This window comes from Microcaecilia unicolor, chromosome 1 (assembly GCF_901765095.1).
Source record: "Microcaecilia unicolor chromosome 1, aMicUni1.1, whole genome shotgun sequence".
Taxonomy (NCBI): domain Eukaryota; kingdom Metazoa; phylum Chordata; class Amphibia; order Gymnophiona; family Siphonopidae; genus Microcaecilia; species Microcaecilia unicolor.
The window spans coordinates 265,396,452-265,408,786 of record NC_044031.1 but is presented as its reverse complement, the minus strand read 5'-3'; the positions used below and the strand labels follow the sequence as shown (position 1 = coordinate 265,408,786).

Below are 12,335 nucleotides of genomic sequence, written 5' to 3'. Positions count from 1 at the left end.
CGCTTCTCAAGTGCTGCTTCAGGAAGAATCTTCAAATTTCAGTGGATTACTCATTGGTCACTTCAAATTTTCTTTTTTCTGTTACCAATTAACATATAGAAGAGTACAAAAATGGAGATGATCCAAACATCAAGAATGTGTAGAACAGCTCAAAAGCAGTGAGGCAAAAAAAGCAAGGTTTCCAAAAAGTCAATGTAGGACCTTTAATGTGCACAGCAAATCTTTGATATGTTGGATTTTCTGTACATATTAAAGGTCCTACATTGACATTTCGGAATCCTTGTTTTTTTTTTGCCTCGCTGCTTTTGTACCAATTAACATATCCTAAAAATTTATTACTCTTTCAGTATCGTGGAAGCTGTTATAAAGAATACAGTTATGGTTTAACTACCCGTTAAAACAGGCAAGATTTGTAATTCTCACCTCCATGTCCAGCAACCCTCCTCTCTCCCCTGGCCTCACCCAGTCCACCGACCCTCCTCGCCGCCGCTCCCTCCGTGCTGGGCCCCCTGCACTGACATGAGAGCGCCTCTCACCTCCGTGTGAAAGCACTGCAGGCAGCAGCAGATCGCTCTGCTGCTGCCTGCAGCGCTTCCACACAGAGGTGAGAGGCGCGCTCATGTCAGTGCAGGGGGCCCAATACGGAGGGGGGAGGGAGCGGAGGCGGCGACGACGTCAGGGAGGATGGAGGTTGGTGCGCCGGCGATGTTCCTTTCATTCGTCTCCAGGCTCTCCAGCGACATGCCGGCAGCGTCTGTTTCCCTCTCTGTTCCGCCCTCTGACGTCATCACATCTTGACGCGAGGGCGGGACAGAGAGGGAAGTCTCTACTGTGCATTTGCGGGTGAGTCCGGTCACTTGTCTTTTATATGTTTGATGGTCTAGACAGTGTGGTTTTAGCCAAGGGAAGTCTTGTCTTGCCAATTTGCTTCATTTCTTTGAAGGTGTAAACACATGGATAAAGGTGACAATGTCCTTCTGTAGATTAGGAATTGGTTATTGGACAGAAAACAGAGGGTAGAGTTAAATGGCCATTTCTCTCAGTGGAGGGACTGGTGCTGTTTAACATATTTATAAATTATCTGTTAATCTGAATGATGAGCAAGGTGAAAATTTGCAGATGAGACAAAATGTTGCATGTGTTTTAACAACCTTGAAGACTGAAAAATTTGCAGGAAGACATTAGGAAATTGGAAGACTGGGCATCCAAATGGCAGATGAAATTTAATGTGGACAAATGCAAAGTGATACACATTGGGAAGAACAATCCAAATCATAGTTACCTGATGCTGGGGTCCACCTTAGGGGTCAGCACCCAAGAAAAAGATCTAGGTGTCATTGTAGACAATACATTGAAATCTGTGCAGTGTGTGGCGGCAGCCAAAAAAGCAAACAGGATGCTAGGAATCATTAGGAAAGAGATGGTAAATCAGACCTATAGTAATAATGCCTCTGTATCACTCCATGGTGCAACTGCACCTTGAGTATTGAGTTCTTGTTGCCGTATGTCAAAAAAAGAGATGGCAGAATTAGAAAAGGTTCAAAGAAGAGCAACCAAAATGATGAAGAGGATGAAACTTCTCTCATATGAGGAAAGGCTAAAGAGGTTAGGGCTCTTCATCTTGGAAAATACGGGTGAGGGGGGATATGATTGTGGTCTATAGAAGCCTGAATGGTGTAGAACGGGTAAAAGTGAATCAATTTTTTTACTCTTTCAAAAAGTACAAGGACTGGGGGGACACAATGAAATTATATGGAAATACTTTTTAAAACAAATAGGAGGAAATATTTTTTCACTCAATGAATAGTTAAGCTCTGGAACTTGTTAGCAGAGGATATAGTAACTGTGGTTAGCATATCTGGGTTTAAAAAAGGGTTGGACAAGTTCCTGGAAGAAAAGTCCATAGTCTGCTATTGAGACAGAGATGGGGAGGTACTGCTTGCCCTGGGATTGGTAGCATGGAATGTTGCAACTAATCAATTTTCTGCCAGGTACTTGTGACCTGGATTAGCCACAGTTGGCAACAGGATACTGGACTAGATGGACCACTGGTCTGACCCAGTATGGCTATTCTTATGTTATGTTAGGTTCTTAAGATTATGCAAGATTTTGACTGACATGGAAAAGATCTCAAATGAACCTACAGATATTAAAACAGGATAGAGCTAACTTTTAACTGTATTATTGGTGCTTCTACTTTAAGGCAGTGTATTTCCGGTCTGTTCTTTTCTGTACCTACTGTACAAGATGAGAGTTCACAATATTCAAAAACTAGGCCCCAGATTTTGAAGGGTTATCTGTCCCAACCCACAATTCATCACTGACTTTTTTTTTTTATAAGGAATATGGGAAGAATCCTCTGGCATGGGTTTCGTACAAGTTGGCTAATGACAGTTGGTCTAAGGATATATTCATCTAAAGACCAATTCGTCCAAAGAGACAAGCTGTCTAAAAGTTAATTCATCTATTACACAATTGGTTTAAAAAGATGTGAAGTCATGTGACAGATCCTTTTTTTTTTTAAGTCAATAATGAGAATACGCCAAAACATTTACCCTACATGGCATTGCCCACAATCTGCACTTTAGAACAACATTGACAAACTGTTTTAATTTTTCTCATATTAGCTTTCGTCAGTCTTTTTTGTTTTTTTATAGGTTTATAAAATTGGTGTCTCCCATAAAGTTTATGTGCTAATCTTTTAATTTCTGAAAATCAAAAGAATGGAGACCTGTATCTTGCTATAGTTTTTTCTTACAAAATTACACTAATTTTTATATATGTATCTTGTTTAGACCATTAGCAGTCATGTATTTTAGACCAGTTGTCCATTAGAGGAACTATCATTAGACCAATTGTCGGGGACCCCTCTAGCATTCCCCAAAAGATGACTTAAATTTCTCAGCATTTTTACAAGTGATGATTTTTCAGACCAGATATTTTTATAGGAGCACCATCGAAATGAAACGATAAGGAAAATCAAATCACTATCATTTTCTGTATACCACAGAGGGGAAATCTAAATCCAAAGGAGTAGAATTTCCAAAGAAATTTGAGAGGACTAGAAAACTTGGCTTATGCCTGAAGCATCTAAAAAAAAAAAAACTTAAAATGCACAATATATTTACATGGAAATCTTAACTGAAAAGAGGCACCGGGAGGGTTTCCTGGCTTGTAGCCAGAAAGGGTTTCTGCCTCTTGTATCTGCTTATGCCTGTCAGGAAAAATGTTAATTTTCTCCCCACTTAAACAACAAAAAAAATTAAAGTACGGGTGGAAAACATTTTATCCTGAGCTAACGCAAAGGTGAGCTAACAATGTAGCTGTTCCCTCAAATTCTTCCTGTAGGCTTTCCAAAATTCCTTTCAAGTCAAGACAGTCTTGAATACTTCATCTCCGTGTTTGACATACTATGTTGTTCCCGACTTCTAGCTCTTCCGGGTAGATATCTGTTGCAGAGGTGGCAATGAACTCTCTAGTAATTTCAGTATCTTCCTCAAATATTGATGGAACAAGTCTCATGGGGAACTGTCTACTGTGCAGGAAATTTTTAAATCCTCATTCAGATGTCTCAAGTGTGTTCTATTTTATTTTTTTGTGTGCTTTCTGTGCCCAGTGATCTTATTGTATAAGTTCTCACATGCCTGTAATGTATGAGCTAATGGAGGAAATTTTTACATGAGCCGCAGAAACTTACTGAAGTAATGCTGAGAGAGTCCAGATGTTCCAAAGTAATCTCTGTAGGCCTCATAGAGGGCAGGAGGATAACCGTATCAATTGTAGGGCCCATTTCTGCATCCATACCAGCTGCTCCCTTCAACTCCAGCTGCATGCCCTGCTGTAATACTGTCTGGTCTCACCATTAATGGAAGAAAAGCATGCTATTCTTACAGAGCCCCTGATGCCAGCAAATTCAACCCTACCTCCAGAGCCTTCAGTGGCATCACCATTTCGGGACATGTGCAACTCTGGGCATTTAGGACCAAGTGAGCTGAGCCAAACTTCGCTCACCTCATCTTTCTCAAAGAGCCCTGTTCAGAATTTTGTGTGTTGCTTAATCTTAGAGTAAAGATGTAATAGCCAATTCTACTTTTTTTCCAGTTGCACTTTAGCTTTCAAATCAGAACTTTGGGACCTGTCAAATGTCAGGATCCCTACAATTGCTACGCATGACAGATTTGCATACATTGGTTCCAAAAATTGAGTTAAACTTACAGGCTTTGATTACCTGGAAAACCAAACCTCTTCTGAGTATTGCTTGGATTTGAAACAAGTGTGTGTGAATATTTTGTCATTTCTACACCTCTGCTACAAAAGAGTATATGAGCAGCGCTAAACATCTCTCCCCATTCTGTGTGGAGTTAAATTGCATCTTATTGTGCCTATATTTTAAACAGTGCCATTTTTTTTTTTACAAATACAGCAATCCAGTTGATTTTTGCAACTGTATATGAAAACGGAGACTATTCTTAGCAGAAGCACGGTCTTTTCACTTTAACATGTAATCAATAGAAATAAAACATGGAAAAGAAAATAAGATGATACCTTTTTTTATTGGACATAACTTAATACATTTCTTGATTAGCTTTCGAAGGTTGCCCTTCTTCGTCAGATCGGAAATAAGCAAATGTGGTAGATGACAGTATATATAAGTGAAACATCAAAGCATTTCAGTGATAGTCTAACAGGATGGGGGTGGATAGGTGAGAGGAGGGTGACAGAGCAATACAACTTTATGGTCTATAATGGGCTACAAAACCCAGATCCTCTCTACACCTCTCTACACTTTAACATGAAAGTTTAAGCTGTACGAATTACATTTTTATCTCGGCTGAAGTTTTCTTTGGCCATTCTTAATAGGTGTGATGGGTTGTTCATAACATTGTACTTCCACATTTAGAAACGGTCTTGCTATTCATTTTCTTCCACATTTTTCCTTCTGTATAGATGCTTAAGATGCTACAAATGTTTTAGTTTAATAATTCTGCTATGACACTTTTTTTGTTTTCTTTTACAGTTGCTATGTATAGATTTTTGTTAGTATATCACATAATGCTTTCCAAGTTTTACAAACTCTTTTTATTTTTCGACTACTTCTAGGCAGTCATGGCCAACAAAAATTGATGTGCCACAGGACCTTGAGGATGATCTAACAGCTTCTCCCATATCTCATGCAACAGTCCCTCAGTCTCCAGCACGTGTGGCAGAAAATGTCCTCAATGGCCATAGGAATAAGACACTGAGTGAATCTGCAAAGAAGGATGACGCCCCTGAGTTAGCCGGAGCAACAGTTTCAGGAGCTCCATCTGGAAGCTTAAAGCCCACAACTAGCGGCCGCAAGTGTCTGTTCAGGGTGGAAGAAGATGAAGAAGAAGATGAAGAGGAGAAAAAACCTGTACCTCTTTCAACACAAGTTGTTCTACGCCGCAAATCTTCTGTCACAAACCGCCTCACATCCAGAAAGAGCGCACCAGTGCTCAACCAGATCTTCGAAGAGGGAGAATCGGATGATGAGTTCGATATGGATGAAAATTTACCTCCAAAGCTCAGCAGGTTAAAAATGAATATTGCGTCTCCTGGGACTGTGCACAAACGTTATCATAGAAGAAAAAGTCAAGGAAGAGGATCTAGCTGCAGTAGCTCTGAAACCAGCGATGATGATTCTGAAAGCAGGCGGCGGCTGGACAAGGATAGTGGCTTTACATATTCCTGGCATAGACGAGATAGTAGTGAAGGGCCACCTGGCAACCAAGGGGATGGAGGTGGCCAGGGCAAACCAAGCAATGGCAATGGAGGCATAGATAAAACAAGCCCTGGTGATGATAAAGGTGGAGGAAGCCCTTCTAATAACTCCGGTGGCAGTACCAATAACACCTCTGGGTCTACCCGAAGTTGTGCTGGTTCTGGAAATTCAGCGCAGCAGTCTCCTAGAAGTGCAGAGGAACTGGTTGAAAGCCTAAAGCTTATGAGCCTCTGCTTAAGTTCACAGCTTCACAACGGCACAAGGTTCATTATTGATCCTCAAAACGCTTTGTCATTCGCCAGCGTGAAGGTGCAAGAGAAGTCTGCATGGAAAATGTGCATAAGCTCTAATGGGAGTACAACCAAGCTGCCTTCTGTGGGCAGCATAAGACTGTTTTCTGATCAAATGTCAGATATGTCAAATGAATTGGAATTCATAAAGAGCAAGAACTTCAAAAATAATGTGCTACAACTACCTCTGTGTGAAAAAACAATATCTGTGAATATCCAGCGGAATCCCAAGGATGGACTGCTGTGTGTCCCCAGTCAGACCGGCTGTTGCCATGTCATTTGACTCTGGCTTGACTTAGTAGCTCAGTGTAACATCATTTTTCCTCTTCAGAGCTGTGAACATCTTATTTCATTCTACCCCATTTTGTTGTCTTAAGATTTTAATGTGGACTTTAGGAGACATTTATTTATTGCTTTGTTTGCTAGAAGTTATGACAACGCATGGTCTTTGTGTATGCTGCTAGCTAATACAGTTTTTGTTTCCAACAGAAATAGAATATTTTTATTGTGTAAGTTCTACATTTTATTATTTGAATGTGGAAAAAACCAGGAGTAAAGTAAGCTGTGATCTGGAGCACTTAGTTTCATGTTCAGCACTTAAGCTAGGCAAAAAGACAAAAACTTTTAAATTTTTTTTTTTTTGTACTCTTTTATTTCTATGGTAAATGAATTTAACCCATGCTCTACTTTGTTGTATCTGCGAGATGGAACCAAAGCAATAATGAGTTGATGCTGAAACCTCTTCAGAGAGTTTTCGGATGTTCCAAGGCTTGTACAAAGCAAAATGCACTGAAAATTAGTGATCTTAACAGTGGTTATTACCCACACCTGTTTGTCTTAAACTAAAATACAGAGAAACCTGTGATCCAAAAAAAAAAAAAAAACCTAACATTTAAAAAAAAAAAAAAAATTGTTTGCAAGATGCATTTTTTTCTTCTGCTTCTCCCAGTATTAGCATTGAATTAGACCAGTCACCAGTCTTACTGAGGGCATGACTTGTGCGTCCACAGAAAACGTATGAACCCCAAGTGGTGCAGGGCAGTGACGTCCTATGGAGTACCTGCTTAGGTCAAACATGATTTCCTGACCCCAAATGGGATTGTAATCCACACTTTGGGAAACGTTTTGAATTTGACAATCTTGTTCTAATATACTAAAGTAAATTATAAAGTCTTATGCTAGTTAGCGATTTTTACAATCCATTATAATAAATATTGCATAAAATTATTTCTTATAGGTTTAATACAGAAATGTCTTAATGTTAAATCTGTCTCAGTATAACTTTGATCCAAGGAGCTCAAAATGTAGGGCTCTGTTCAGTAATGTTCCCTTTCAAACAGATCTTGTGCTGTGGATGGCAATTAAGGAACATGTACAGCGCTTGCGTAGCCCAAGGTGCTGTTTGGATTGGGCCTTAAGTGCTCCCTTCTTCCATTTTTCTCCCCACTGGTTTTTGCAGCTAATTCAGTTCTGATCCTGTGCTGTGCAAATCCTCAATATGGATTTGTACATACTAGGAAAGCAAACATTGCCCATATTGGCTGATTGGAGCTTTCCTGGCATGTAAAACTAGTGTATCCAGTGACAAGAATGTGAGGAGAGGTTTAAATTGGACATATTTATTCATATGGTTGGTATGGCTTGTCACTTGAAATCCGCTTTTCTGTGCAGTAGGAATGAAAAGGATTAAATAGGAGGTGGTGATGATGGATTTGGCTTACTTTATAATTGCTGTCTACTTGGTCACAAATCTGACTCCGCGGTCTTCACTTTTGGTTGAAAAAGGGTCTCTTCCACCAAACTGTATTTTTCAGAAACATGACTGACTAATCTGAATCTCATAACCCAGCTTTTAGTTATGTCACCTCTGTAGCATGTAGGAAATAATTGAGCAGCCTATCTTCTTTCCCCCAGCTTGTCATCCCTCCCTCTTTTGCTTTAATTGCAACATTCATATCCTGTTGCATACCAGTGAAAAATGGTACTTCAAATAAAGTTGCCTTTTTGTGTCATTCTTAATGTGCACAATAAAATGTGCACTTGAGGCCTGGTTTGGAAAGGGCACGTCATGCCAGTAGCCGACATAAAGTAGCAGAGTTCTGTCTTGGGTGCTCTGCTTTTACTATTAAAGCTCTTAAACTGAGTTAATACAGTACCCAAGTCACTGAGGCCTTTCTCCTATTCTGGGTCTGCTGAGGGTGGAATGGACCTCAAGCGAGTAGAGCATATAATGCATTTCCTGTGCAACAATCCAAGCAGTACTATAAAGTGGATATTAATGATGATAGTACACACTGGCTTTCCTAAACTAAGGAACCCTTTGTTAAGGGTTTTTTTTTTTTTGGCTTAAGGCAGAATTCCACACTAAATAAAGACTATGGGGGGGGGGGGGGGGGGGGCTTTTACTGTAGTGCCCTAAGCAGTTCGCATGTGAATTAGTTCCTGTAACCATTGACATGCTAGTGCAGTTCTTCACGAACTAATGGCATAGTCTGTCATGGTGTGGGGGAAGGGCTTGGATTACACATTGCCGTTAGCGCACGGTACCTCACTATGTGCTGTCATTGGCACAAATAGTGCGGATGCATTTTTCTAAGTAGTGCGGATGCACTTATTGCCTCCTATCTGTACCTACTGCATGGTAAAAGGTTTTTCTGTGCGGTAACCCTGGGAACATGCTGGGAATGCCCCAGACAGTGAATAGGCCTTGCACTTATTACCTGGTAAGTGTAGAACTTTACCGCACTTTAGTAAAAGTATTCCAGCTTATATATTTTACCATCTGAACTACTGTACTGTAAACCTTTCTGGTCTCGCACGTCTTAAGGACTGTAAATGCTAGACACCACACACAGCAAATGGTTTACAAATTTGCACTTGAGGTTTATATTCTAAAGGCATGTCTAACTAATAATTGGAAGCTTCATGAAGAGAGGTGTGGGTGAAGCCATAGACTGTGTGCTATGATTCTTCAGCAGGGATCTTGAAAAGGGCCAGCTGTGGGTATACCATCTATATGAGTGTACAGCCAGAGACAAGATTCTAAAGGGCATTGGCAATAACTTATCTGTTGCAACTGTTTTTCCAAGTGTTGTTAGTGTTTTATGTACAGCCTTGGAATGGCATTTCACTAACAATGTTTTTGTTTTCAAAAGTGTGTGTGTGTGTGTGTATATGTATATATATTTATATATGTATGTATACACATGTATATATGGTGCTCACTTTAGAACAGCAGTGTTGGTTATTTATGCTGTCTAGCTGTATTATAGCCTTATTGATTTTGTGTGGTGGGTTGAACCTCTGGGTGTGCAGATGTTAGTCTGACTGATGTCTTTTACTCCAGTTTACAGGTGAATGATTGTGCATGTGTTGTCATATTATGTGAACGGAAGGGAGATAGTAACCACTACATAAGATACTTATGGACCAAACCATTTACTTGCTCAAAAGTAATTCTGTAGCCCTTAACTTGTCTTTCAAAGTTGCCTATAGTTAAGAGTTGTGTATAAATTAAATATTGTGCAAAAATGTCTTGTATTTTTCTGTATAAATATAACTAAAGGTGTACTATTTAAGATGACAATCTTGACCCAATTTTTTAGAGAAAAAAAAAAAAAAGCACTAAATTGGAGGTGAAAGGAAACATTTCTCCAAAAAAGAGTTGGCTGGGTTGTGGGGAGGGGGGGGGGGGGGGGGGGGGGGGTGGGCTTTTTTTTTTTTTTTTTAAACATGATCATGGGCATAGAAATTGTAGCTGATCTTTATAGTTTACATTCCAAGGTGCTTGATTTTTCTTAGTTGTACAAATGTTCATAGGTGTTACAGAAATTAGGCCACTTAGTAAGTGGCACTGTAGCAGATGGTATTAATGCTTCTGATATTTTTTTTTTTATCTAAAATATGCTTCATTCCTTTGTCTGAAATTTTGCTCATCACTGACATTCTGGTGAATTTAATAAAAATCACATTGACGTTTATGGAACAAAATCAAAACATACTATAGAATTTTTGTATAGATTTGACCTGATAGAGCAAGCCTTTGTTTTTTGTTGACCATCCCATGCAGTTGACATGTTTTGGCTAAGGAATTAAGCCTGGGAAGCATAGGAGTCATTTCAGAGTACAAGCAGAACATAGTTTCTCAAATGTGGGTGCCGTCATCTACGGATCCCTGGTGTAGACCTTGCCCTGCATACTGATGATTTCAGAAGCCTTTAGCAGGCCTGACAACGCTTGTGTGTGCATGCCGTCCTGCCTGACTCATGTGGGATCCACAGTTTCTCTTCATCCATGGAGTAGTGCAGACATGTCGCGCTGTTCTTTCCTGAGAGAGATTTGTTGCTGTTTGTCTTCCTGCTTGTTCTCACGAGTAGCATGGGACCATTTTTTTCTTATTTCCCTTTGTATTTCTTTAGATTTTTCCGGCTCTTGAGGTGGGTTTTCCCCCCCCTTTTTTTAGTTTTCCCATGGCTGATAGCCCCCTTAGGCCTGAGCATCTTTTTCTTTCTTTTTTTTTTTTTTTTTTTTTTTAAAGCCTTTTTTTTTTTCTTGCAATTGAGCCATTTCATTTTGCTGCAGCTATTTCCCCCGTCATGTCACAGAATCTTTCTAGTGGATTCAAGCGGTGCACAGACTGTTCTAGGACCATGTGTGCCTAACTTGTCTGGGCCCTTATAAGTCCTGTCATTGTTCTCTCTGAGTTTTCTGCATTTGGACACAGTTCATCGACATCAAAGACGTCAGTCCCCATGGCTTCTGGAGCTGCACCAGACACTGGGGACACATTGGCATGGAGGTGGTCTCCTGCCTCGATGTCTGGTGCCAGTAACACCCGCTCAGGTTGAGCATCATCAGACCCAGCACTGAGGACTTGCGTGGATTCCGCTTTGTCCTTGTCAGCACCAAAGTACTCTGATGCTAGCCATCGAGCAAAGGCAAAGAAGTATAAGCATCAGTCCTCCTCAAGGCATGGTGCCAGGAGCTCCAGGATACCAGCCTTATTGGTACTTGAGAAGCATCATTGTGTGAGGACCACTCTGCTCTGTAGAAGCAGTGCTGATGCGCCTGTCTCCCCAAAGCGAGGATCCCAATTCTGATTCGGCTTCGACATCCTGTTCAGACTGTCTTCACACTGGTACTGATGCCTGCCCTCGAGGAGCATTTCCAAGTCAAATTACAAGAGGAACTGGAGCATATTCTAGCTTGGCATGATGCTGAGGCATCGAGGTTGTCGGCACTCAACTCTAGTGCCACTCCAGCCCATCCTGGAGACCTATGCTCTGCCTATTGGCTGTTCATTGACTGCTAGTGCCTCGTGTCTCGCAGTCAATGGCACTGACTTTACATCACAAATATTCTTGTATTCCACAAACACCTTTAAAAGTTCTATTTGGATTACATGTAAAGAAGCCAGATAGTCACTGGCAATATAAACCAATATAGCCAACAATATACAAGTTATTCAGCACAAAATACTGCTGCCCGCCTTTTCTGCAGTGCTCCTGATTTTGAGAAGGCTTCCCCTCTCTTGTAAAAATTCCAGGATCATCATCCTACATGCAACAACTAATTGATTTACCTTCACATAATACAGCAAAAACTTCTAGAGAATATCTCACATTCCATTAGCCAAACTGCAAAGGTTTTTCTTACAAATCAATCCTTGTCGCAGGCTTCACATATTGGCGTAACAAACTTTGGAATTCTTTACCCAAGCAATTAAGGTACTTAGAAGATTATCTGAGGTTCTGTAAAAGACGAACTAATTTTGCCATCTCTTATATGTTTCAACATAAACAGTACTCTAGCCTAGCTTAATGAGAAACACACAATTATTCCTAATATGTTAAATGTTATAATTATGTGACTATCATATTTTGACATTTTTCGTGAATGTAAGCCACATTGAATCTGAGCTTGTTCGGGATAATGTGGGATACAAATGTCATAAATAAAACCCGTTACATAGGTGGCAGACCTCATAAAGAGAATGGATACCATCCAGTCCCGTTGTCGGCCCACTCCTGTGACCTCCACTTCTCAGACGTTTTCGGGTGGAAACAGAAAGCGCGTCTATTCTCAAAGGCGTATGTTCACTCCGTCCCATCCTCAGTAACTGGCCCAGCTCCTGTCCTAGGCAGCAGAGGCCTCAAAAGTACCAGCCAGCTCTAGGGGATGAACTTTTAACTGGCTCTAACAAAGCATAGCTGGCATAAAAGTTCCCATTCTGGATAAACCTACCAGTTGGTGGGAGGCTGAATTTTTTTCCATGAAAGGTGGCCCCATGTAACCTCAGACCT

General features: G+C 40.5%; 1 protein-coding gene across 2 annotated transcripts in view; it reads left to right on the top strand.

Annotated features, from left to right (window-relative positions):
* The window catches only part of SNRK (SNF related kinase), an 83,850-nt gene extending 74,152 nt beyond the window's left edge, over positions 1-9,698 (top strand). The window contains exons 5-6 of one of the 2 annotated variants that reach the window (XR_003942463.1): positions 5,101-8,121; positions 8,165-9,698. Coding sequence is in view for 1 of the 2 variants with exons in the window: in XM_030206145.1 (XP_030062005.1) it covers positions 5,101-6,316 (1,216 nt within the window). In the remaining variant the exon portion in view is untranslated. Of the gene's footprint in view, positions 1-5,100 lie in introns of both variants that reach the window. The other variant, XM_030206145.1, reaches the window with a different exon arrangement.
* Positions 9,699-12,335: the final 2,637 nt, after the last annotated feature.